The sequence below is a fragment of the Cyclospora cayetanensis genome, unplaced genomic scaffold (genome assembly GCF_002999335.1).
Source record: "Cyclospora cayetanensis isolate NF1_C8 unplaced genomic scaffold, CcayRef3 CcayRef3_contig_55, whole genome shotgun sequence".
Taxonomy (NCBI): domain Eukaryota; phylum Apicomplexa; class Conoidasida; order Eucoccidiorida; family Eimeriidae; genus Cyclospora; species Cyclospora cayetanensis.
Window position 1 is genome coordinate 153978 of NW_020312535.1, and position 26684 is coordinate 180661.

Consider the following 26684-nt stretch of genomic DNA (forward strand, 5'->3'; position numbering starts at 1 on the left):
GCTGCAACGCTGCGTGCTTCACCGGCTCGAGGCTTTTCTCCACCTCAGTCGTCCTCTGAGCAGGCCCTAGAAACCCAGTCTAGTTGCGAATTTAAGCGCTAGGGCTAAAGGCTCTACACGATTGTAAGCGCTGACTTGTTCGTTACTTGCAATACGCGCATAAGAACTGCTTAGGCCTTAATGGCGATGGCCCTGTATCACGTGTCGTTGTCATCACTACACGATTATAGAGCAGCATAGGCTCCCATAAGGCTGTTTGATTGCAATGAGACAAAGTTGATTCATTGAATCACGGCAATCAAACCGAATCTACACGTGCGGTCCCACCTGCTGCCTTTTCAGTGTGGCCTGTCAGTGCTTGCTGCCGTGGGGCCTGCTGCTGCTGCAGCTTCGGGCACAGCTGCCGATGGTGGCACTGCTGCTATGAGTGGTGCTCACGCTAAGGCTGCCTCCCTGCTTCTGGAGCAGCTAAGCTGTGGGCTGTCCAACATTCAGGAGGGCGATCGAAGGCAAGAGGATGTCAACCGAGTCTTCTTTGCTGTGGCAGCTGCACTCCATCAAGACGGTTTGTGGAGGCGGCTTGTGCGTAATCTCCTCGATCAGCTGCAGCAAAGAGGCAGCACGGTGAAAAGCAGCACCCACAGGAGCCGAGGGCCTCACAATGCTACCAGGCCTCGGTGGGACGGAGACTTTAAGGTTTGGTTGGCTGCTTGTGCGCATACATACGTATCTACACGGAGCACAGAGTCGTAGGGGTGCAAGGATATACTACCGACACACGCAGACGACAATGCGTCTAGCTAATGGCTTGACTTGTGAGGCATGCCGACAGGAGGGTCAGCGCAGCTCACTTCTGTCAGGGGCTTGTTGAGTCTGCCCTGTTTGTGTTGGGGGAGGAAGCCGTTGAAAAGGCAGAAATTGCCAAACGAGAGAATATCGACATTCACATCAAACTGCTCTTCGAGATAGTCCACCACATCCTTAAGGCGACAGTTTGCTGCGCAACACACGACGCGCACGCTCTGCAGCAAGCCACATGGTAATAGCGCTTCACGTATGGCAGTGCGCTGTTGCACATGAAGGCAACCCAGCAAGCCCCACTGGGCGAACAAGCGCAAGCCCGCAAGCTCTGGCTGGCTTCTCCAAGGAAGCTGACGCGAAGTAATACAGAACACGCTACCCACGCTCTCCCTTACGCAAGTCTATCTTTATTTTGTCCCAGCATGTAAAGCCTTGAGGCTTGGCGCGAACAGGACCACCTGTGACGGGCTCATAGTCCTGCAGCGCAACACATACACACACACGCGCATGCACACGCGCATACACATGCACTTGCACGCCTCCTTAGCTTGCGATTCTGGTGCGAAGCTGCGCTCGTCTGTTCTGCGCTCGTCGCGACGGTCTCGCGGAGAGGCACGATCGCGCCGAGAGCCTTTCAGCCTGCGGCTAGGCCAGGAAGGCGGAAACGACAGGGGGGAGGGGGAATCTGCATTTGCCTTGTCGACACTCTTGAGAGGGGGCATGGGCTCGCTGAACAGCCACAAGGGGAGCGCCAAGTTGATGAAGGCGTTCTTGTAATCCTCCAGCTTCCTTCCTTCACGAGACAAGACCTTGATGGCCTCTAGGCACACTAAGCCAGTGATCATCGCGGTTGTCGTTGCGATGGCTGGTATGATCCGGCCCGCAATCAGCTTAGTCTTGTGTTTATCGCAGCCCTCGATGGAGTAGTTGGCAGCTCGCAGCATCGCCGCTGCATGCACAAAGGCAACGTGGAAGTTGTCTTCCACGTCCTTCTCGAAGGAAACAGGAACAAACACCAACGACGAAGTGCCTTCTGAAAAAAGACCAGCACAAACACGTCATACCGCACAGCAGCAAAACAAGTTACGCACGCGGCCCCTTCCTTCTTATCTCCCTAAACTCCTTCCTTCTTATTCCCCCTTTCTTCTATCCTGCCTGCCTTCCTTCCTTCCCCTCCCCCTTCCTTTCCCCCTTCCTGTGCGAATAGCATGCAGCCGTCCGTGTAGCGCCGCAGCCCGCCGTACTGATGTTCAGCAGCTTCTGCTTGATGTCGCACAGTCTTGCGGTCTCATCTTCTAAATTCTGATCGACTTCTGCCTGCAGCGTGCCTAGCATGGGCTGCTGCTCATTCCCAGCACCGCTGCTGCTGCTGGTATCCGCCTGCTGCTCCTCAGCGTCATCCAAGACGATTTGCACCTTCCTTTGTTCGAACTCCGGGATAGGCACCTCGGCAGCCAAAGCCCTCACCTTCTCGACGTCCCTTTCTTGAGGCAGTCCCTGAAGCAAGGCATATATATATAATATACATATTATACATATACACACACGCAGTAAACTATCCAGAAAACAGCTGCAACAAAACACAGATCTTTACGCGCTTGTAATAGTGCTAGGCGACAGCTGGTCCTTCCTTTCGGCTGTGGCGACCACATTGGAAGCCGCCTCGGTAGTTCAAGAAGGGCGCCAGGCATTTAGGTATGTACTAGTATGTGCACATACATGCATATATAGAGAGAGGCCTATATATGTATATATGTATACGCAGACAAGTGTATATATATAAATATGGGTATATGTGTGCATGTGCTAGCATAGGCGTGGAGGGGGCAAGCAGTGGATGCTGCTCCGTGGTGGGCTGTGTTAACATACGAAGGCATTGGCAAAGAGGTTTGCAGCTGCCACAATGAACTGAATATGGAGTTCGTCCTGTGGGTTGAACTCGATAGCCTTGGGGGGTCTCTTGGGGGCGGACCAGAAGAGGGCCCCTGTGCTGATTCTGTGATCAAGCGGGAAGGCGGCGAGAAGCTGCAGAATTTGCACTCTGAAAAGCTCGTTGAAGAGGAGGACGGATCGCTTTACGCAGTCTGCGAAGGAAGGCGCTGAAGGAGGCATGGAGGTGATGCCATAGGTGGATACGCTCTCTAGGACCTGCTCGAGTCGCTGCAGCTGCTGGCTCTGTCCGCCTTCTGCGTAAATATATACATGCAAGTAGTGCACACGCACATCGGGGAAAACGAGGCACGATGAATACGAGGCAGCAAAGAGGTAGACAGGGTGCAGAAGCCGTGCAGAGGTGGCCAGGGGGGCAGGCGACAGCACAGCACTCAAATGCAAGGCTTGATGGCATGCCGCAGGGGGGTTTGTTCGCTGGCTTCGATTCTCGGGGGGAGGGTATTGCACCACGTCAAGGGAGGCACACGTGTTTTGACGGGATCGCGTCTCTCTAGGGATGCGCCTTTCGTGCATGCAAAGGTAGCATAGCGGGGGGAGGGGGGGAAAGCAACTACGACGGAGGCTGCAAGTCGAACTGCTGTGTGTAAGCACCCGAAAGGACTGTCTCGATGAACGCCGTTGGATCAGCGGCAAACTGACGGGCTTCTGAGATCTTGTCGGTGAAGATGCCTTGAAAGGCATCTCGACTCCATTCTGCGGAGCAAACCGAAGAGGGATGCCGCGTCAAACGCGCACTTAGGGTGAGCGGCAGAGAGCTGCTGGAGAGACGTGCAGCCGAAGGGGAAGCTTCAACACTCAACCGTGAGAGCTGTCGAGAGAAGAACGAGCAAGCCAGTGATGAGTACTACGCACCAATAGTGTGTTCAACGGTGTGCGGGAAGTGCCTCAGGGTGCACAGGGGGATCGACTCCTCCGGCGGATCGATTGAGTCTGAATAGCACTGAGTGAGATGGGGAACCACCACCTGCACTTGCGTGACGCAGACGCATGCCAACACAAGGAGAGTCAGCGACGCTTAATACACGCACGCAGTCATACAAACACATACATACACATCTATACATGCACATACATAGACATATATACAGACATTTACACACATACAACTTCACATATATATATATATATATATTCATAGATACACATATGTATATATATATATATATATATATGAATATGCACATATACACGAACACGTATAGACACATGCAAACACACACATACACACATATATATATGTATGTATGTATATCTACACAAACGGGATGCCCTTAGAGGCAGGCAGAGTTTCGACGAAGGGGCTAAATGCGGTGAGCCTCCCTGGAACGACACCTTTCGGAAGGCGCGTTGGTTGTAGGAGGCATACGGACTGCCGCCGAAGGGCGACTCAACGTAGAGGGGAGTTCATGACGCAAACGGCGTCGAGGAAGAACATACAGACGTGACAGCGGTGACAAGAGCATGGAGGGGCCAGCCACCTTCCTGCCAAAAGCTGCCTACCTGGACGTTCGCCTTCGTTCCCAGCGTGCCGCTTTCCAAGAGGGGTTTGGTGAAGACCACGCAGCGGCTGTCGACGTACTGCCGTGCCTACGCATACCATTCGCACGCTGTCAGCGCAGAGCAGCGACGTGCAGCCTCCCCTCCTCTGTGCAACGCAGAAGGACTGGCACCATTCAGCGTCGGAAGAGGACGGCTCCCCGGCTGCAGGCGAAGAAGCCCTCAAAGTCATTCCAACCGCCCACTCCACCCCCACACGTGTGCAGGCAGGTGTGTTCAGACACTCGTACACGAACACACCTGAATGTTGTCGAGGGCATTAATCATGAGGTCTTGCCGCATCCAGAAGGATTCCGTGAAAGTAACGCCTTCAGTCTCTGGACCGACGCGGGCTTCGAGGGCTTCAACCTGCGCAGACACCGGAAGAAAGCGCAGACGCAAGAGCTTCCGACGCTTCTATTGCGTTGTGTTGGGCGCCTTCCATGAGAAAAGAGGGCCAGTGGCAACGGGGACTGGCAGTTAGCCTCGAGCACGAAAAAAAAGGCACCACCCAGAAGGAGGGCAGCGGTGATCCATTGCGGAGGACGAGGCCGAAGAAGGCTGTCTGTCTAGCTGACTGTCTCTGTCTGTCTGTCTGTCTAGCTGACTGTCTCTGTCTATCTCTGTCTGTCTGTCTCTGTCTGTCTGTCTGTCTGTCTGCCTCTGGCTGTCTGCCTCTGTCTGTCTGTCTGCCTCTGTCTGTCTGACTGTCTCTGTCTATCCCTGTCTGTCTTCGTCTGTCTATCTCTGTCTGTCTGTCTCTGTCTATCTCTGTCTGTCTGTCTGTCTCTGTCTATCTCTGTCTGTCTATCTCTGTCTATCTCCTCTGTCTGTCTGTCTGTCTCTGTCTATCTCTGTGTGTCTGTCTCTGTCTATCCCTGTCTGTCTTCGTCTGTCTATGTCTGTCTGTGTCTGTCTGTCTCTGTCTATCCCTGTCTGTCTTCGTCTGTCTATTCCTGTCTGTCCTCGTCTGTCTATCTCTGTGTATCCCTGTCTGTCTTCGTCTGTCTATCCCTGTCTGTCTGTCTGTCTCTGTCTGTCTGTCTATCTCTGTCCGTCTATCTATCTCTGTCCGTCTGTCTGCCTATCTCTGTCCGTCTGTTTGTCTGTGTCTGTCTGCCTGCCTGTTGCAGACATCAACCGGCAGCGACAAATACGCCGACACCCCACAAGAGGGCGCAATCCACGGAGCTGTAGGCCGTGAGGAGGGGGCTTACCTTGAGCTTCGGATTCATAGCAAGCGCTGCAGCAGCGGCAGTGGTGCTCTTACTCTGTCCTACGTGTTCTCGCCTGAAGAGAAACTGCCTGTTGAGGTTTGAGACTTCGATTCGATCCATGTCAGTGATCGTCAAGGCACCCCCTTCGCCACAGGCAACCCCCATCAGTGCCATGCCCTTGAGCAGCTCGCATCCCAAGGCTCCAGCGCCGACGATGAAGACTTTTGCTGCTGACAGCACAGCCTGGAAGGTCTCCCCCCAGAGGCCGACTTGGTCGGCAGACGGCCAGTCTAGGAGAGACGCGTAGCCTGCTGCCTCGTCTTGCATGCTGCGCAGCAGCCGCTGTTGTTGTTGCTGCTGCTGCTGCTGCAAGAGGGCCTTGAACTCGGGTGTCAAAAGGCACTCGAGCGCGTCCACGTACAGAAAGCCCTTCAGAGGCATGTACTTTCCGGTGAGCTTGACGACTTCTTGAGCAATGACGCCGCCAATGAAGGAAGCGATGGGCGAGAGGCAACACGGAGAGAAGCGCACAACATGGTCCAAGACAGTCTGATCCAAGGCGTCCACCGAGACCACGCCGTCTTCCCGCCCCTCCCTCTCCTTGCACTGCGCGAGAAGCTGCTGTGCAATTTTCGACGCGCGTGAGACGCAGCCATCCGCCTCCGCCTTCGCAGCCGCAGCAGCAGCAGGATCGCGCGCCGCTGCCGTCTCAGAATACAGGACGGGATGAGGGACTGACTGGCCTTGCCGCTCGTCGAGCAGGGAAAGGAGTGCCATGAACGCAAAGTGCAGTTGGGGGGGCCTCCCGAATTTGCCCAAGTCCGCAACGACCATCATGCTTTCTCCCTGCGCTACTGGATGCAGGACGCACTCTTCCCAGCTCCGGAAAGCTATGTCTTTGGGAGCCTTAACCTGCTTCACGATGCCCCCACCCGAGTACGCTCCATATCCCCGCGTGTCGCCTATCAGGAAGGCATGACGCCCGTGAAGCTTGATTTTCTGAGGGGGGGCCGCGTTGATCTCCGTCATGCCCTCAACTTCCCTAAAGGCCACCAAATCACCGTCTTCGAAGGGCAGAGGCTTTTCCGTGTGCAGATGGACGGCGGCGTTTTCCTCTTGCGTAATCGTCGCCACGAGCGCCTCCTTCGGCTCCTCCCCATTCGTGTCTAGCACTCTGAAGCTCGGACCAAAGTCCGTAAAGACGAGCAGCGACAGACCCGCAGAGAGCCCGCAAACAAACCCCAAAGGCGGCGACAACGCGCGGCAAAGTGCGTTCAGGCGCTGAATAGAGGCTCCCGTGCCCTCGCAAACCACCAGCGCATCGTACCGACGCAAAGTCGCCTGCAAAGCGAGCATACAGACAGACACACACATACACACACATATACACACACATACACACAGAAATACAAGTGCGCGCAGAGACAGACAGAGACACGCACTTGCAGAGAAAAAAATTCTGCGCTCGCAAGGCAGGAGCCAGCAGTGCAGACCCTTCCTGCTGCAGGCAGGCGTCTCTCCGAGATAGCAGGGAGTTGCCCTGTCTGATACGGCGGAGGGAGGCAGTGGTTCCCCAAAAAAGAGGCAACCGGGATTTAGTGAGAAAGCCCCAAGGGGGCAGCGCAGAGGCTTTTTTTTCAAGAAGTCTTAAGCCTCTGCTAGCATGTGTTGGCAGGCAGAAAAGGCCGTGGCCTATAGCCGGGGGCAAGGCCTTAAGGGGCCAAAGGATCGGCAAGGCACCTCGGTTAGTTCCTGCTCTCTTTCTTCTTGCACGTGGACGTATTGATTGAGGGCAGTAAGGTACGCGAGGCTTGCTGCAGCCCGCGTTTGCCCGGCAGCCACTGCAGAGGTTCCCAGAGAGAAAACGCTCCCTGCGAGGCATGCACCCAAGAGAAGCCGCAAAGGAGGATGCACGGGGGAGAGACAGGTCGCCGTCAGCAGAGTCCCCACCCACAAAAGACACCCAATATCAAAGGCCTTCAAGAAAGAGGGCGTTCACACAAAAGAGGGAGACTTTTACACTACCCCTCTGCCGAACCGAAGCTTCTAAACGACAGATATACGCACCTAGATCTCTGCCTCTGCAAGGCCGTGGATCGTGAAGCCCCACGGCACGGGGTCCTGCCAGAATAATGTTTTTTGCTGCAGCCAAGACACCCACACAGGTGGCAGCTGCAACACGGCTAGTTAGTGAGCTACCCCGCTGGCGAGCTAACTAGCTGCCCAGAGGCCAGGGGAGGCCCATGCATCGCGAGCCAGCAGCCGCATATCAAGCTCGGTGCATGCGGTGGGGTGTGCGCATGCAGAAGGCGGAGCAATGAGGGATACAAGGCTGCTCGCACTCATGACCGCGCTGGCCACTTCGGCTTAGCTAGCCGGCAGGCAGAGGTCCCCTCGCTCCAGTTCTAGAGAGACGTAGGATGAAACGGGCTGCTCAAGGCAGATTGTGAGCGAGTGGAGACAGGAAGGAGGGTGTCGCGACGAGGGGCAATGGGGAGTGCAGCCAGTCGGCAACGGCCGGAAGAAGGCGCCGCCACACGCATGCAGCCCCAAAACAAGCGGGCAGTGCACGGAGCTGCGAGGAGAGGGAGGGCTCTAAAAAGGGGAGGGACGGTAGCAGAGACGCATGGCGGAGGAGGGGGCAGTTGTGCATCCCCTCGAAGCCATGGCATGGACCCTTTTTAGTGTACATGCAAACAAAGTACGAACAATAGCGCATATGGGAAGAAGGAAAGCAAGGAAGGATGCAGAGAGTCAGAGAAGCAGGCCCCCAAGGGAGGGGGCACTTCTGAGGCACCAACGGGGAGAGGGGGGCGCCTATATATATTTATCAATTTTGCTTATCGTGAGAAACAACGAGTTATGCGGTCGTCATAGCGAGTTGCACTTCTCGGCATGCCAGGATCCATGCAGCGAGGTGCTGGGGCAGTCGCCTACCGCATTCAACGCCCTGTCCATTGAGTCCAGTAATCAGTACACGCAATTGCATGAGCTTCCCCATAGCTTCCATCCCGAAGGCTCCAATTTGCCTGCTGTAGAGATCCGTGTCGATCTGCGGCAGTGCCCCGTCGCCTCTCGCGCCCTCCGCCATTTTCCTTGGCTGCATGCAGCGCATATATATGTATATATGCAAACCGGGAAATGCAGCGTGCAAAAGTTGCAACAAACGCTGCACGCTAAGCACGTGCATGCGAGGCGGCTAACGTGCAGCTGTAGGTAGCGGAGAGGGGTTACAGCTTTGGCGCACGCCGTAGGGGTGCAGAGGAAGTGACTCATGCGACTGCGCTGGCTGCCACGGCAAGCACCACTCCTACTAGGGAACCCCAGGAGGCGGTTCGCAGGAAGGAGAGCCTCAAAGGCCCTCTACAGCGGGCGGTTAGGCTGCAAAACTTGCTGGATAGATCTAAGGTGTGGAGTTTAGACGCCGCGAGCGACAATCACTGAAGGGGCGTGCTGAGCGGCCGTCTCTACCGTAGGACAGCACGCGCAAGCGCTGGGCGCCATGCAGATTCATGCATGCCACTCACTTGCTGGAGATACACTCGAGGCCCAGGAATATAAAGGTAAAAGAAGCTGCCGCCTGGCTCTCTTCTTGGCGGCGGAGGGGAGCGAAGCGTAGCCCTACAAATCCTAGGCAACCCTAGACCTTCTGTTGTTGTTTCTGCCTTCGCAAATTAGCGCTTCACTATTGAACGTGTTTTCAAAAGTAGAGTACCCTAAACCCTAAACCCCAGCGCCAGAGGCCCTGGAGCACCCGTCCTCAGCCCCGCCTACCTCTGCCGTACTGATGAGAATACCCAACACTCGCCCACGTGGGTCTCGAAAGCGAAATACGGGCTCTATGAATTTTGCCTTTGACGATAGAATTAAATATTTTCGCCTGTCTTTTCTGGCTCCAAGGCCATTGTATTCTCGTTCAACTCCTCCCGAAACGTGGATTCCTGTTGTGTTTCAGTGCGTCGGCCCAGGGCCCCTCTCCCTCCCAGGCTTCCTGACTACGGGCACATGCCCGCTTATTTTCTCAGTACTTTAGCAAAACCAATTAGTAATCTGTACACGGTGCTATAGTAAAACTGCTCTTTTCTGTGATAACAGTTTGGGCAATACACGGCAATGCGCAATCCCGGACTACACCTTCAACACGACGCATTGCTGCGAGGTGTGTTTCGGTCTCTCCCCGAGAAAATTTTGCCTTTAAAAATAGCAACAAGGATACATAGCTTGACTATAGGTCTTAAATAGACTAAAGGAGCACGATTCTAGCCTGGTTCCCTGACGATACCACGCGGAGTGGACGGAGTGCTGTCCATACAGCGTGTATCGCACATCATGGCGGAAGCCATGCACTATGGAAAAAAGTAATAGCTGTTATAAGCAGAAACCTGTCATACCTGGGCTCTATGAGTGCTCTTTTTTGCCTAATCATGCAATTTTTCGTCCTTCTTTGCCTCTTCTTAGCTGCCATTCCTGTGCATTCGGCAGAAAGTGACATCCGAGCGCCATTTGTGGCAGAAAGACCCAGGACCAAATGGAATGCCCTTGTTCACAGGTTCTCCCAGAGCGATGCAAAGCAAAACCCCGTGGGCGGGTGAGAATATAATCAGACATATGCATGCGCGAGTAAAAAGTATGATATGAGCGGTCGTTGTCAGCCTCTTACAGGTACTTGCATCATACTGCAAAAAAGTCGAGAGGAGCAGAGGCACTTTCCATTTAGGTTCTTATGTCTCTTCTCTCCATGTTTTTGAAAACACCGAACAAATCGGGTCATGAACTGGAGGTATGGGAGCGAAACGTAAACCCCACATTGTGGATGGCGGTCATACAATGTACCTTGGTACTTGTATCCGGGGTTTTAGGAGGCGCTTCCCGAGAATTTTGATACTGTCTTAGGCAGAGCAGTACAGGATGTAAGCGCACGACATGCAGGCGCGCTGCGACGCGCTCAAGGCAACTGCACGTAGGCTGAAGGGAAGATTTCATCAATGCTGAAGGAGGCGTCTGGTGACGATCGCATCAATAACGGTAAGTAAAAAGGGGCTGCCAGACTCTTTCTGCTGTGGCCCTCCAGAGTTTCCATCATCTGCCTCCTGCTTGGGCGCATGAAATCTCGTCTTGCGTTGCATATTTCATCTTGAATTCAGCATTACTGGTGCTTGCGGAAGAAAGGCTGAAGAAGTACTGGTAAAGCAAACCACAAACCCTGCTCTGAATTTTTTTTGAACCCTCTGATTCCAGGTACATCGGGCAGTGCAGGTCCGTACGTCCAGCCCCCTTTGCAAACTGCTCAAACTCCAAAGCGCAAAAAACACAGAAGGGACTACACGGCAACATGTCCAATGGACTGGAATGAAACCGACGCAAACAGCGGTGGGTTCAGCTGCACAGATCTTGGCGGTCTCACATTTTCCGAGCCCCTCCGTTTTTAGGTAATGCGTAGTCTCGTGTTGCTCGCTAAACGCGAAACAAAGCCTAAACGCCTGCGCTCAGGCCTTTGCGTACCCCCGGAAGCATACGAAGGGCCGTAAGTCATTTTCGTCCCGCTGAAACTGGCCCCTTGCAACTTCCCTGTGCGGGCCCCTTATTGCATAGCCGTGGCTGGCTGGCTGCCTTTCCTTAGCATACGCTTCTCTTGCTGTAGCCTGTACATCTATGTATGCATCCATCTATGCTTGTGCTGTATTTGGGCTGTTCGCTCAGGTGCCGCTCGGTGGATCTACGAGAGTCGTCGCCCTTGCAGAAGGAGGACTTCGCGTGGCGCTGTCAGGCGCAGTGGCCTTGCAAGCCAGGTATCCCTCAGTACACATTAGTTGCGATGTCGCTGGTTCTAGTGCTGGGGCTGAGAGGGGTCGGGTTGGGCTATGAGGAAAAGCTGCTACATAGCGTCGGGTGCTGTTCACACTGTTGTCTGCCGGCTGCTTTGAAAGTGCTCGCCCCTGCAACGTGCCGGGGTCTTCTTTCATGGAGAGCGTCGTTTACTTATGCTTGCTGTCGCTTCAGCGCCGCGAAGGGATATGCGAGTTAACTGTCCGCAGGGATGGGCTTACATCAAGCGCGGCGTCTGCTCTGCTCCCTTGGTAAGGCAGTAGTCTGCCTGAGGTCGCGTTGCGCTCTGTGTTTCTTGACTTTTATGCCGGCTTTTTCGGCCGTGTGCGCCTGTTTGTGTCTGGCCTCTGCGTCTATCTCCCCGCTCGTCCCTCTATTTCTTGCGCTTTACGGTGTGTGTGACGGGTGCTGCGGGCTCCTCACACACGGCTCTCAAAGTCGGCAGACATGTGTGTCTCTGCCAACTCCGGCACGGCAGTGCGGCTGCATGCCGCGCACTTGTGTAACGCTGCCAACACTCACGCCCTCCCATACCGCTCCTGCTGCCTCATTCGGCTTCCTCAGACGTATCGAGGCCCCTGCAGCCCCTTCATGAATTTCTCCGGAATGAATGACGAGGCAAAACTTCAGTACGTCACTAAAGCTTGCGCACCCTAGGGGGCTGCCACGCATCTGCACATGTCGCTTGATGCAGATGGGCCGAGCTCTGTAAGCCGACACCTGCGGATACAGCCAGGCACTTCCCACCTTCCGCACTCGCACAGGCCATGCCCCCTGGACCCCGCTTGCGCCGCCTACAAAAAAGGGGGGCCCTGCTGCGCCACCCGCAGCACAAGGGCCCCCCAAAGCCGCTGGAGGCCCCTTGGGAGAGGTACGTTCCTGCTTCTTGAGTTACGGCTACAAGCTTACGCCTATCACGGTCCTTCCCCGTTTCCAGGATGGTCGGCTGCGCGCCGTAGAAGCCTAGTCAGTGCCACCAAGGCGCCTCCTCCTCCCCCCCAAAAAATCTTTCACTTCTGAGACCTCCGTTCCGCAGTGTAACACGCTGCAAAGACGCCTCCTCCCCCCCTCTCCCGAACGCGCGCCGCCCGTAGAATAGTTTGTTAGAGCTGACTTCGACACGCAGATAGAGACGCATTGCATGCAGTGGTGCATCTGGACACATTGGATACGTCTAGCCAGGCTTTATTAGAGGATCTCGAAAAACAGTCGCTGCTGCTGCTTCTGCTGTGGCGCAAGCTAGTTGCCCGTTAAGAGCTGCTGTATCTGGGGGTCTCCCCGGGCTGCCGTTTGCAGGAGGTCCTGCAGCAGTGCGAGGCAGGACTCTCTGTTGGCTGCGAACTCGTACAGCGTTATCAAGTTGCGGACGCTCGACGGAAACACGCCATCCTGCAGCACACAGGACGCAGCGTTCGATGCTACGGGGATGTGGAACTTCTTTGTGCACTGCTGCCGGGTGTACTGACAGCAGGCGAAGCGCTGGGCAGGGGCCCCCAAAAGGACCAGCGAGCCCTGAAATTTCTGCCCATTTCCCTGCTGGGGAGTCGCTGCTCACTGGATTTCCGTGAACGAGTCCTTCAAGAGCTGCAGTCGCATCTGCGAGGCGCTTGCTGTAAAATCTGGCGACTGCCGCGTTATTGCAACACACTGCATGCGCAGGCGGGCAGAACATGTCGCACGCCGTCTTCCAAGGATCACGCCCCTCGGCGGCGGAAGGCGTAGGACTTCCCAGAGGCCCCTCGCAGCCATTCATCGGCATTGCTGCCACGGACAAGGGGGACACAAGGCTTGACGATCCGCATGCATGCACAGCGGCCTCGAACGCGTCTACGGCCGGCGCAATGCGCCGATTGAATAGGAGGAGCAGACCGCTGCGGAGCAGAAGCCGCGCACACCAGAAAAACGAATTGTTCGAGCCCAGACTCCTGCACCACAAGGGCGCGGCACCTGTCTATAAAGGCCAAAGTCTTAAAGCCTCACTGGTTGGTGCTGCTAAGGGCGGTGTCGGGGGTCCCCACGCAGTCGGCGTACGAAAAGTACTGCTCCGCACAGTCCGTGCACCCCATCTGCACAGCGCACGCACCGTAACAATAGGCCACCCGCGATAGCCACCCCACTTCACGCCTACGGAAACCGCTAGGAACTACAAAAAAGGCTAGCTGCTGAAAAGCGAGCCTCTTTAGAAAACACTACCTTCAGAGCGATCCGGCCCATCAGAGAGAGGGCAGGGGCTGACTTCGCGTCCAGTGCGAGGACCTGCTTCAGCACCCGCAACGCCTCCTGCAAAGAAATATTTCGACAAACCGCGCATGATGCGATCAGCAGAAATAGGAAGCGCACACACAGAGCACGCCGCGTCTGCAGCAAAACTTCTCTCAGCAGCAGCAGGACCTCAGGGTAGTTGGCAGCGCTGAGAACGAGGGCGAGGAGGCATCCAGTCCTGAGGAGTCTGGCCTTCCACAGCCGCTGCAAATCCGTTGGACGATCACCACTACCTGCAGCTGCCTCTGCTGCAGTTGAAGCAATCCCTGCAGCGTCTGCCCCCCCCGCCGCCGCTTCCTTCAGTTGCTGCTTGCAGTGCTGCAGCAGCAATGCAAGCGCCGAAATAGAGTCAACGGAGGATCCCCAAAGGTGAGGCCCAAACGCGAACAAAAGCCTCAAACTAAACGGCACCAAGCTGCCCCTGAACACACACACACACACCCGCCACAAGCCACGGATGAGCTGGAGAGCACAACTGCCGCCTGTCGATTGCTAAAAGTCTAACTGAAGGGCAGACACCACCCTGCTGCAGGCAAGGTTCCCTAAGCTCCGTGAGAGCTGCCCTGCCTTCGTCCGGGGTAAAGATGAGGGTGCGACTCGTATTGCCAGTAAGGCGCGCATAAGTCCCCCAGGGAGGCGACCTCCTCAGCAGCTACTGCATAATCCTAAGCCACACAAACAAGCGGAAAGTGGCTGCAACAACACCGGATGCAGGGGCACACACAGCTTCAGAGCAAAGCCCAGTGAGGGAGGAGTAAGAGGAACGCCAAAATGCGCATAGGAAGCTTCGCACCAGCTCACAAACTTTTCCTAAAAAAGATACTCGCATATCTTATTATTTTAGTTTGTAGGTAGGCCGCAGACATCGGCACCCCGCTCGTCCCCCTTCCCTGGCACCCAGGTGTATAACACGTCCAAGAAGTTTGGCGCATGCATTATCCTTATACATGCCATAAATACATATAGATATATAATGCAGATTTAGATATATCTAGAAAGATACATATATATCTGGAAAGATATATGTATACATGTCTAGACAGATATATATACATATCTAGAAAGATATATACAAATATCTAGAAAGATATTGGGATATATATCTAGGAAGAAATATGTATCTATATATACAGAAGCGACAAGCACAGACATCCTACTCAAGGGAAAAACACGCTTGAGTATTTTCAAGTTGGGAGGTGGAGTGCGCCCTCGCATGAGGAAAGGAGGAGATTTACGCGGAGTCGCAGAAGGCAGAAGTAGCGAATAGCCATCCATCGCAGATAGACATCGGGCGCTAGAGCTTTCGCAGGCGGTTGCTGCAAGCACAAAATTGCATCCCCGTACGTGCAGGAAATGCAAAGCGAACTGGCAATACGCGAAATTGCAACAGCAGTTTGACAGCGCAGAGGCGGCCATGGAGGTTGCAGCTTCGACAGCGAACGCATCAGGAAGTCGAAAGCCCCTCGCCTACGTGCCTTGAGTTTTTCAAGGAGTAGATTTGCGGCCGTTCGGGTGTCTCGCGCGCTAATCAAGGCTGCAATTTCCTCTTCTGCTGCTGCTACAGGTGCCGCCACCACTCTTGTTGCGAAGCTGGACGGAGGTCGCGGAAGCCCACAAGGAGGGGGTGGAGGCTGCATCGAAATTCGCAGAAAAGAAAACTCGGAAGTCTGCGGCAGCGTGCGTGCGCGCTAGCGCAGCTTCTGTGTGCTTCTTCAGCGGCTGCAGCAGAGGAAGCAGAGTGGCAGCGCAGGCAGAGGCCTCTACCGCAGCTGGCGAGAGAGCGAAGGCTGCAGGGTAAATGCGGAGGAGCAAGGGGGTACCGTTGGGGGGTGCAAGGGATCGTGGAGATCGTGGAGTGGAAGAGAGCTGAGAGGGAAGGGCGACGGAGACGGCGCCAGGAGGCCTTGAGGCGAAGCTGCTGGAGGCTGTTGAGCCACGCCAGGATGCATTGCAGCGGAGGCGCATGCAACTGGAGGATCGGAGGTGTTTTCCACAGCTGCAGCTCCTGCAGGCAGACGCGCAGAGGCCGCTGCAGGCGCTGCAGCCAGCGGTGGAGGCTGGACTAGCGAGGTGCCCCCACCAGCAGAAAGGTGAGGGGTATAGACAGAGCGAGCGGCGGCTGCTGATGTAGCCGTTCGCTCAGTTATGGGGTCGGACTGACGGGAGGGGGCTGTAGCAGCCGCATGTGCAGGGGATTCCGCGGCCTCCCCAGAGAGGCTCTCCATCGCTCCTCGCCCTTAGGCTTCTTTACTATTCACCCCTATACCCAGAATTGCAGTTAGGGTAGATATATATATATGTGCAGTGAGCGAGGCGGCTTGGCGGCGTTGCCTCCGCGGCGGCCAGCGCAAACGGACTAGCAGCTCAGTGCTCAACAAAAAACAAACCACACACCGCCTCCCTCTGTCGCAGTGAGTATATTTTGACTTGAGAAAACCCTTCTTTCAGCCACCGACCTATCTCGACCGCTCGGTCGGGCGCATGCACTTCGAGTGCGTGCTGGCAGACGCCGACGATGCTGCCTCCGCGCGCCGATGGACTCCTCCCGGCTATTTGTTTTTTGTCTGAGGAACTTTCGAACCCAGCCCTTCTCTTGCAGCACTTTTGGATGTGTTTCAAGGGCTTGAAGCTTCTCAGGGAGTCCGCCGTCGCTCCCTCCACCGTCCACTTGGCAGGGTGCTCGGCCGTAGTCTACGTGCCCTCAGCGCCACATTTGTATATGTATATATACAGATGCATGCGGCATACGAGTTTCTAAGCAAAAGGCTCAAATCCCGCAAGGCTAAGACTCAAGTCAAGAGGGCGACGCCCCACTCGGCGTGTGTGCAGCCGTATAGAGCACACTCTTACAACCTCAAGCGCAAGCGCTGGCCACAACTCCCAAAAAACGCAAGTTGCTGTAGCTACTCGTAGGCTCTCATCAATTAAACTGCCCAGTATCATTTTTTAGTGCAGAGAAGGCACTACCCCTCGCCCGTACAGGCGGCCGCCACTTGGACTGCTCTATTGGCTTCATTAGTGCGCGAAGGCGCCTTTATAGGCAGTTCCCCCGTATTTCTTAAAGCGCTAGGACCAGCGGCAGCCAGAAAAAATCCCCCTAACCACAAATACGCTCCCCTGCGATGCAGCACGCGCGTGCTGACTGCCAAGCAACCGAAATATATCGCCACCTACGCCCGTCAACAGACGCATACTGCGCTCTCTCTTCCTATCGACACGCCACCACAGGCTGCACCCCTGCATGCGTGCGCTTGGCTGCAAAGAAGCCCCGACGCCCCTGTGTGCGACCTCGCTACAAGCACGCTGTGCTAGCAAGGCGTTGCAGCGCATGTTCGCGTTTAGAGAGACACACGGCGTCTGTCAAAGCTCCCCTCGCGTCTCCCAGGTTCTTAGGGCCTTTTTGCAGTTTGTTCAGCAGCAACACCTGCCGCTCAAACATTCGAGGCGCCGGCCGTTTCTATACCTGTGCCTGCACTGGTGCTGCCGTTCCGAACGCACTCTCAACAGATGACGCGCGCAAGTGCTTGTCGAGAAGCCGTGAGAAGGCCAAAAAGACCTATGAGGATATTTAAATATACTCAGAGATATACGAAGGGTGAAGGTGCCTCATCAGATGTATTCTGTAAACGTCTATTCGCATGTGTTTGGACCTCGAAATATTGACAGGCACTGAATTCCAGACCTCGTGCGATATATATATATATATGTATATACCGCCATTTGTGTATACTGCATGTATACAGGATCTAGAGGTTCATCGAACCCATAGAGAAGATAACGGACGGTGTCGTACGCCAGAAGTACTTGGCCCCTTTCCCCTCCCCCCCTTCATCCAGTGTTGCCCCTCTGTTCCCCTTCGCTTCTTCCCTCTGCCGCCGTGCAAAGACACCTGCGCAGTTCGCATCTCCAGAGACCAACGCATACACCGCGTGAGCCATTCAAGTCAAACTCGTGGAAGTGGAGGAGAGCGAGAGAAAGCACACCCCGCTGTTAGGTATTACTCCCACCGGCCTGCCAGCGCCCCTCCCTCGCAGGCCCTCCGAATTTACAGCCGAGGAGCCTCTATTGCTGCTGCCGCCGCGTTGCGTTGCTCTTCCTCCTGCGCAGCAGCAAAGGCTTCACAACAAAGAGTAATCTCTGACCCCCCCCCCGTTCGTGTTGGCCACCCCATACCACCCTTGGGAAGCTTTGTGGACGCTCTTAAGGACCTGTCGGATGCGTTGTGTGGCACAGTGAAGAAGAGGGAATGTTGCGCCAAGCGCTCATAATGCTGCCTTTGCCACCCCTATTATGGCACTGCATCTTCCAAGGGCCTCTCGTCTACGAAGGCGCGGGGGAAAGGGAGTCTCTCTCAAGGAAAGGAGGGAGAGGCATGCATGCATGCATGCTAAAAACGCTCGCGCTTACAACAACAGGTCTGAAGTAGGGATGCAGCATGGCGTCCCTCGGGAGGATCCGCATTTGGTGGTCATACACCAACATCTGATCAATCAAATCCACTGCCTCGGGAGTTGCAAGGTGCTGATTCTCAGGCGTAATGAAGCGGCCCCAGTGCTTCTTTGTATGCTTCCCCACCAACTGCGCGAAATTCTTCTCCAGCTCCAAATCGTACTTCTCCAGGTAGGCGTAGAGCCCGTCCGTCCCTGATACACACGCACACCGATGCCCACACAGATACGCAGGCACACACATACAAGCGTGCAGAAAGGGTCTACCAGGAGAGGGAAAGCCTCTACGCCAAAAAAAGAGAAGCACGCTACGAAAAGCGCTGCTAACTAAAAAAGACGCACCCAGAACCTTCGCGATTTTGACGAGCTGGTCATAGTTGTCATGCCCATAGAAGAAAGGCTCCTTCTTGAAAATCTGTCGAGCAGAAACCGCTCACACAACACACTGGAGCGTTCAGGGCCTTCGCGAAATTCGCCCTTCCCCGAAACGCGACGCAGAATTGGAAGGCGGGAGGCTTGTAGAAACGAGCATCCCCCCGCCTTCTGCAACAAACACCCCAACAGTTTCCAGCTTACAATGCCTGCAAGCATGCATCCAAGGCTCCATATGTCGAGAGAGTAATCGTAAACCTGGAGGTCAACAAGCAGCTCGGGCCCCTTGTAGTATCGACTCGCAACCTGCAAAAACGCATTTCCCCCTCCTCGAAACGTGAGCGTTTGTGCAAGTCCGTTTGGCGTGGAATGTGCCGTGAAACAGTCTTCTCTCAGACGCGAGCTGCTCGACATGCCACTCGGCTACTCTGCGACCCCATGAACATGACCGTTTCCCCTAACTTCCCCTCTGTCACCGCCCCCCTTCCCCCTCCTGCTCACCTCCTTCCCAGCTTCCCCCGCCCCCCGCTAGGATAGGAGGCGCACCGCTACAGTGCACATGCGCATGCAATTCTGCATCCGCACTTACCCGTACATTGTATTCGTGACCAGGATGATAAAACTCCGCAAGACCCCAGTCTATGAGGCGCAGCTCCCTTCAGAGACACAGCCACCACGCACTCAACAAATGATGGGGGCACTGCTTTCGCGCTGTAGAAGTAAACCTTGCTCCTCGAGGGGACGGGGAAGAGAGGGAACCGCCGGCTGGGGGAGGGATGGGCAGGAGGGGTAGAGAAGACAGTGATGAGCAATTATTCAAGCGGTTGCTCGCTTGAACAATGGCTCATCTACCCACACACACCCCACACCACACGGCATTTGCGCATATTTACCGCTTCTCATGATCAATCATAACGTTGTGTGGCTTCACATCGCGGTGCATGATCCCTTGGCTGTGACAGTAATCCAGGGCCTATGAAAAAAAGTCACATATATATATATACATACATATATACACCAAAATCCTTAAATTTCTCCAGTACGTCCTTCCTGCCCCCTTAATGCCTTTGCCAGCTCCGCTGTGCTAACAAGGGCCGCTCCGCTAAAGAGACTCGTGCCAAGACACAGCCCGTCACGCTGCTAATGCAGATCCTCAAACTCTTCTCCTACAGGCCGCCGACTCACCTTCAGGATCTGGTAGATGTAATAGCGAATTTCATAGTCCTTCAGCGTTGGATAGAGGGTCTTAAAGTCAATGTTATTCACGTACTCAAAGATCTGCACACACAAAAATACCACCCTATGCCCTTGGACCCTGCAGACGCCTCTACACCCCTCAAGGCTCTTTAGCAGTGCCTCATGTCTTTTAGCCTACAATTTGCCATAATCGCCAACATCCCTCCCTCCCTCCCTCCTTCCCTCCTTTCCTCCCTCCTTCCCTCCTTCCCTCCCACCACGTCCGCCGCTTCCGCCTCTGAACGACAGCCGTTTCCTTGCAAAGAAGGAACCCAGAAATTTTACCTCATCCTGCGCTTCTCCCGAAAGTGCCCCCAAATCGAGACAGGCCACATAGCTATATTTCCAGAGCCTTCCATGGCCCTTAGTTGTATCTAGAAGTGCATATCCATATATGCATGCATGCATATATGGACATGTATTAGTTCGTGTGTCTGGGTAAGTGCATGTGTGCATTTGAGCGCTTGTGCGTGTGACCAGAGGGAACGTATTACCAGTGCAGGAGTCCGGCTAAGGGGATCCTTCACAACATCGAGCAGCTTGATGATGTTTGGTCCGCCGTAGAGATTTTGGAGGATCTTCACTTCCCTCCGAATCTTTTTTTTCTTCACCGGCTTGAGGATTTTGATGACGCAGCGCTGTCCAACAACGGCCAGGCTCTCCCTGGCATTCGAATTTTGCTGCTCCTCTCCGCCAACAGTTCCCACGGCTGCCGAAGACGCCCCTGCTGCCGCTGCAGCTGCCAGCTCTTCTGCTGCGGAGGCTTGTGGTCTCGCAACGCAAATACCCTCGAACACTTCGCTGTACTTCCCTCTGCCAAGCTTGCGGATCACCTCGTAGCCGTCGGGCGCTCCCCACCGCACAACGAAATTCTCATAGTCCCAGTACTCGCGCGGTCGATTGGCGTTTGCGTCTGCGTAGTAGCGCGCTATATTCGGCTGCAGACACATGGGAACATTGCGTGCGTGCAGAGTGGAGACGCACACGCACGACTCGTCCGACGTGTGAGGAGCTGGGGCAGTGAAAGGTGGTGCACGGGGGAAGGGGAAGGAGAGAGGAAATGCACAGGCAAAAAGGAACCAAGCAACAACACCAACACCGGAAAAAACAGACCGTAAAGAGCGATACAACAACCCCACTGGATCAAATCGTGTACGAAGACGAAGACAAAGCACACGTCTCTACCCAGCGGCTTCGAACTCCGTCCACAAGCCCTTCCCTCTTCGCTTTTTTCCCCTCTTCGTTTTTCCCCTCTCCGTTTTCCCCCTCTGCCTGCGCTATCCCTTCAAACAGCCCCTGCTCTGCCTTCCACCCCCCACCACGAGCGGCCGGAGCTCGCGCAAAAGCAAACACCCTAATTCCAAGCTGGGAAACCGTAGAAGCAGAGAAAGATGGTGCTGCGCGTTGCAGTACTGTCCTCCCATCCCCCCCCTGCGAACTGGTGCTGACGCGAATCCGCTGCAAGACGTACAAAGGGATAGGTGAACACTTACGGTCGAGCCAGCGGAAGCTCCGCTCGACTTCATTTTCAGTGATTTAAGGTCCCGACGTCTCGAGGAGCCGTGGCGCGCCCAAGGTGCAGCTGCTGCTGCTGCGGTTTGTGTTGCCGATCTCCCTGCTGCTGTTGCCACGGCTGCTGAACCTCTGCAGAGTGTCAGAAAGACCATACAGCTGAGAAACCGAATGTCAAGTCCCAAAACGCTTGAACAGCCCCTTTTGGCAGGTGAAGAGGAGGCGTGCGTGAAGGGTACCTCACGCATGCGGCGGAAGCCCTACAGCCGAAGCTAAGGCCTACGACAGCACCGACAAGACACGAGGAACCTCTAAACCTCAGGCCAAATTATAAAGACGTGCATTTACAAAAAGATATCCGTCGAAGAAGGGACCTCCAACGCCGTGAACACACCCAGCGAGCGCCACTTGCCCAGCCCCTTTCCGCCGCGCATGCAGAAGCCCTCTTCGTCACCAACACGCTGAATGAGGCAACCCTTCCCCTTCGGCTGCTGCCTAATGACGAGCCTCTAACAGGCGCGCCATGCGGTTCCATCTCACGCAGTGGTTGCCCACCGACCCTTCTATTCGGACTGCTGCCATCTCTCCCACACCAGCATGTATCCCATTGAGGGACTGAACGACTCAGACTTCTCCAAAGCCCCTTGGAGGAGCAAGCAGGAAAACTCCTCTGCCCGGCTTACCTTTCCGCACGCGACCCCTCCTCATGGGCTGCCTCTCCCATGTCGGTAGCAAAGTCCGTAGCGCAGTTCCTGGCACGCAGTCGCTTGCTTGTTGTTGCACAGAAAACGATCCTTGGTTATCATCTTAGCACGCCCAAATAAAGCGGAAGGCGCCACGCGACCCTGCAAAGAGGTCCCCTCTCCCCCTTCCTTCTCCCTGCGCTCGCTACACCACAGGCCCCCAGAGCCGGGGAAACGCGCCTAGCTACACTCAAACACCTGCCACTCCACCAGTTCTGTTTCGCAAACAGCGTGTGGACAGCTGACGGAAAATCTCATGTATTGCTGCAGCGCACCTGTAGCTCCAAACAAAAACACCCAGCAATTTTTTTGTGTGTGCGCTAGACACTATGTGGACAGCTAGCTGTGAATGCTAAGAGTGCCTAGGGGATGCACCTTCACACACCCTACCTGTGCCTCTCCCCTCGTCTCGAAAATTGAGAATAGCAAGTAGGAGAAGGCAAACTTTCGTTGGGGAGGTACTCAATAATTGCTTATTGTGCTTGTTTGGTGACTAAAACTTAGTGCTCCCCTACAGAAACTTCGAAGGCGCCGTTGCGATTGGCAGCACTGCGCGGTTCAGTGCAGCTATTCTTCGCTAATTTACTGGCTATGGATGCGATGGAAGGCCAAGCTTCCCTTAAACGGCTGTCTGTCCCGAAGCAATTTATTCGTAAATTCAACTATCTACTTTTTACCAAGGTCTGGAGGAAAGCCTGTGGCGATTGAATTTAACGGTGCCACAACGTATATCGAGGAAAAAGAAGCAGATTTTAGCTTGTTGTGAACGCAGTAACTCCATACCTTGTAGAATGGTATGTTTTCCGGCCAGTAAAGTGTTCATAGATGCGTCGATGAGATCATGCCTACCAGAAAAGTATCACCCGCAAAGATGGTCAAGTATTCGAAGAATTCATCGGCTGGTTGGAGATGGACCACAACCGCAGCCGACTAGTGGGACTTTTACTGAAGATTAACTGCCGGAGCTTTCAAGAGCAGAGCAGCGCAACTGCCGCGTCTTCGGTGGGAAAGGAAGAACCTGGGCGGGATATCTACTTTCTGCATGTTGGGCAGTGTCCACCGGCCCTAGACCACAATCAAGGGTAAACGAGAAAACGAAAGGCAAAAGAACCCCTGCTCCTAGGCCGTCTCATACAGCCCCCCAAACAACGCACCTGCAATTCATGTGGCATGTTGGGCCACATACTCAGGAACTGGAGGTCCATGCAAAAAGCCTACAAGTCTGAATAATGGAACTGGATCCAGCGAAATAGGCTGGTTGATGAGTATAGAAAGCGCATTAAATAAACAGAAACACGTCAACTTACGCTAGAACACCGTGAGGGGGACTGCAGACGATACAGCCGCTGAGGAAGACTCACCACGGGCTACTGCTGTGCCAATGCAAGGCCATATCATTTATCAAAAATTGTTAGCATTACTTGCTACTAAATGTTAAGTCTATTTGCTATCCGAGAAGACAGTGCGCAGGTACAATCTACCTGCTCACTCGTTAGCTCAGTCCTTGAGACTCAGGCTTGTTGACGGACTGCAAAAATGCAAGGACTGGCAAGGCTGTTGTAGTCATATGCCACTTTAAGCCAGAGTTGGGTCCCACTAGCATGGTCTATTATATTTGTGCTTTACTTGTGCATCATGATGTGATGCGGATCAATAGAGCAGTATGAGACCACGGCTCTGCGTCCAGTTGACGTAGCTCTGCATCGGTTAATGTGTCGAGAAGTTCGAATAATCCTTCAGAGAAAAAACAGCAGGAATGGGCGAAAACAAGTGGATTTCGCGAGTATGCTGGTTAATGGCAAGCTACCAGCAGGCTGGCCACTTGCTGTTTCGGGCCGCACCTATGGGGATATTGGCTTATCTTGTTGAAGCTCCGACTTTGCCTCGCCACCATACACAAGATTAGCGGTGTTGGATGGGACCAGGAGTTGCTCCTTCCTAGGGCTTTCCGACACATCTGCCTCTACGGCGCAAGCTGTTGCCACATGCGAACCTTCCAAATGGTAACTCACCGCATACCTCGGATTCTATAATGTTGCTTCTATATTGAACCCGTACACCATGGTGTAATCCGAGGTATGCTGTGAGCGGCCCGACTGAAAGTGCATCGGCTGGAAGGCTGGCTACACGGACATCTTGGAATTCAGTCAAAATCTTCAAGAAAACCTACAGCGCCTGCGGCGTGCGTGCGCTTCAGGTCAAAGCGGTACGTAAGCCCACGCAAGTATTCGCTTTATTAGAATGATGGCGCTTCTTTCATTTTGCATTCCGGCTGGGGGACTTTAAGCAGGACTTTCAAGGCTCGAGGTACTCGAGACCTAGCCATCACCTTTGTCAAATGGCAGTAACGGTGGAAATTTCGACGGCTCACATCACTTTTTCTAAAACTTCGTTCCTAGATTTTTTGATGTTGCTGCTCCCTTTGGTTGATCTACGTGAGAAAACACAGCCTGTGCAAGCCAGAGACTGTGGTACAAGTTAGGATTTCAAAGCTTGCTAGTCTATTCTGCCGGGCGAGGATCTTTGTGATTCGCCAACACACTAAAACTAACTGCGAACCACTCTGAGGCAGATAAACAGAACCATCGCACCAAGCCCACTCACCTGCAGCTTCCTCGGCACTATGCGCATACAAATAAAACTGCTTGATGTAAGTTACTTCCTTATGCTGAATGGATTTAGAATATATTCGTATATTCGTTTACCCGCTGGTCTTCGCCATTTCTGGCCTACATTGAGAAGGCCCCATCTGATCCGGGTTATTGCCTGCGGCGCGGGGCCATTAGCCAGCCTTGGGCAAAGGCATTTTAGAGGAAGTATCGTTAGCCCACGGCAGGGTCCGCGACAAGCTCATGGTGGGCCATGAATGCTACTCCTCGCGATTCTTGACAAATGTCCGTATCCATTGCAGTTTCTTCCTGTAATGCCTGCCTTTATGTGTCAGCGCCCACTGAATAGTTCCTATTCATTAGCCTGAGGTGTCCTCTACATCTGTAATTGTGTGCAGACAGTTTTAGACATGTTGCCTATACACTCCCCCACACGCCTACTAAAGGGTGCTGAAGGCGACTGTTGTGCGTGCATTGGCTGTAGTTGCATGCAAGCATTCCTCGATGAGGTGCGGAGGCACTGATGTGCGAATATGTACTCTGATCTTATTTACAGGTTTTCGTTGCCTTCTGTTGTCTCGGAGCACGAGCCTAACACATTTCAGCGCGTCGACGTTCACGAGCCGTCAGGCTGCCACGGCCGTGTCGGTTTAGCCCCTCGTTTGTTGTTGGCTACTGTCGAGTTTTCTTTCCTTCTGTGTGTGCAGTATTTAATGCACACTTTGCAAGATACATGGATAGACAAGCCAATCAAGCAGTTGTCCATTAGTTTTTGGCTTAACAGAGCTAGCATAGCAAAAGCTAATGAGTAAACCTAACCCCCTACACCTCCTTTCTTCCTTCCAAACTCCACGACCAAGTGTTGAGTACCTGTCCGTCGGGACCAACTGCGCGTACGACAGCGGAAGTTCCCTCCTTATCGCCACTTCTCAAGCTGATGGAGCCCCGACAACAACGCAAATGAGAAAGCAAAGCGTATCAACCACCATAACGAAATCAAGAAAGGGAATATTTTTCGAGAGTAAATATTGCATGCTTTTAGCCATCCAGCTGCAACCTTTGTCTGGTCACATTCTTGTGCAGCTTGTTCGGCCTGCCGATCCACCAAGGCCACATCTCCACGCTCTCACCACATATCCCAAGGCCGCTTACCATAATTACATGCTCCTATATAGCGAGCTTCTTGTGGACATTTCCGTGCGATAGCGAGAATTTCTCTAAAGTGCCTTAACCTAAGGCTGGCTGCTGACCCCGCGCCGCAAGCAATAACCCGGATCAGAGGGGGCTCCTCAGTGTAGGCTAGGAATGGCGAAGACCAGCAGGAAGATGAATATACGGCTGTATGTTACACACAATTAGTAAAATGGGGAGACTCACGTCAAGCACTCCAATTTGTATTTGCATAGTGCCGAAGAAGCTGCAGGTGAGTAGGGTTGGTGCGAAGGTTCTGTTTATCTGCCTCAGGGTGGGTCAAAATGGCCCCAATATGGCCCCAACGCTAGCTTCTATGGGCCATTGATGCGAAATGGTACCAATGCAAAATTGAACATGGGTCTCTTACAGCGCTCGATAGCTTATTGTCCCCATCTGTAGGCCAGAGCGTGCGTGGGGGAGTATCCGTTTCCTCATACGCCTTGTCTGCTTGCCAAGCAGCCTGCTTCCGCGGGGCTCATTTCCGCTTTTTACTTCTTTGGCTTTTTAATGCGGTGTCAGTTCCGGACAATGTGATTTCGTTCTCGTGAATAGAATGAGGCGCATTGTTGGGAGCCTGTGTGAGGCTACTGAGGAGGGCGAGCGTCCCAGGCTTTCTATTCGGGTCCACCTTGGACTCTATGCCAGGGTCAGCTGGCACAAGCTTCAACATTTATAAGCTTTAGATCTCAATTTGAATAGTCCCACTTAGCCAAATACTCGAAAGATGTTTTCATTCGCTCTCTGAATCAATAGATTTCCATCATTCGCGGAAGCCCCACCGGCCGATCGTTTAATTGCTAAATCGCTGGCCAGCGCCACTGCAAGTGACACCTTATCTAGACCCGAAATATGCCAATGCCAAAACAGCATTTGTCTATGGTGTGGCCTTTACGAACAACAAGATCACAATTCTTCATATGCTCATCTATGGATAGTGTCCCCCTTTAAGGCTTCCTTGAAATCTAGGAGAATTAC

General features: G+C 54.0%; 3 protein-coding genes across 3 annotated transcripts; all 3 read right to left on the reverse strand.

The window, feature by feature from the left end:
* Positions 1-468: 468 nt before the first annotated feature.
* Positions 469-7756, reverse strand: LOC34618558 (ubiquitin-activating enzyme E1 2). The gene is made up of 13 exons (XM_026334981.1): positions 7724-7756; positions 7248-7484; positions 5508-6848; positions 4572-4659; positions 4255-4337; positions 3607-3718; positions 3346-3447; positions 2671-2987; positions 2046-2298; positions 1497-1834; positions 1197-1278; positions 852-997; positions 469-603 (listed from the first exon to the last, which is right to left on the reverse strand). The coding sequence occupies exons 1-13, from the start codon at positions 7754-7756 to the stop codon at positions 469-471; spliced, it is 3267 nt and encodes a 1088-aa protein (XP_026190766.1).
* A 4751-nt stretch (positions 7757-12507) lies between these two features.
* Positions 12508-15820, reverse strand: LOC34622445. The gene is given in 6 exon segments (XM_026334982.1): positions 12508-13204; positions 13314-13399; positions 13725-14016; positions 14118-14260; positions 14831-15226; positions 15623-15820. Coding segments are annotated over 6 exon segments (1812 nt in total).
* Positions 15821-17640: 1820 nt separating this feature from the next.
* Positions 17641-21177, reverse strand: LOC34622444 (casein kinase II subunit alpha-2). The gene is made up of 9 exons (XM_026334986.1): positions 21145-21177; positions 20146-20589; positions 19601-19693; positions 19309-19388; positions 19005-19071; positions 18620-18721; positions 18386-18458; positions 18003-18238; positions 17641-17694 (listed from the first exon to the last, which is right to left on the reverse strand). Exons 1-9 carry the CDS (start codon positions 21175-21177, stop codon positions 17641-17643), a joined length of 1182 nt encoding a protein of 393 aa, XP_026190771.1.
* Positions 21178-26684: the final 5507 nt, after the last annotated feature.

Coding starts and splice junctions, on each gene's coding strand:
- LOC34622444 (XM_026334986.1), bottom strand. CDS start 21,177: ATGAAGTCGAGCGGAGCTTCCGCTGGCTCGACC. Junction 19,389..19,600: donor ACATCTACCAGATCCTGAAG/GTGAGTCGGCGG, acceptor TTTTTTTCATAG/GCCCTGGATTACTGTCACAG. Junction 19,072..19,308: donor ATGATTGATCATGAGAAGCG/GTAAATATGCGC, acceptor GTGTCTCTGAAG/GGAGCTGCGCCTCATAGACT.
- LOC34618558 (XM_026334981.1), bottom strand. CDS start 7,756: ATGCATGGGCCTCCCCTGGCCTCTGGGCAGCTA. Junction 3,448..3,606: donor CACCGTTGAACACACTATTG/GTGCGTAGTACT, acceptor TTTGCTCCGCAG/AATGGAGTCGAGATGCCTTT. Junction 2,988..3,345: donor CATCGAGACAGTCCTTTCGG/GTGCTTACACAC, acceptor ATATTTACGCAG/AAGGCGGACAGAGCCAGCAG.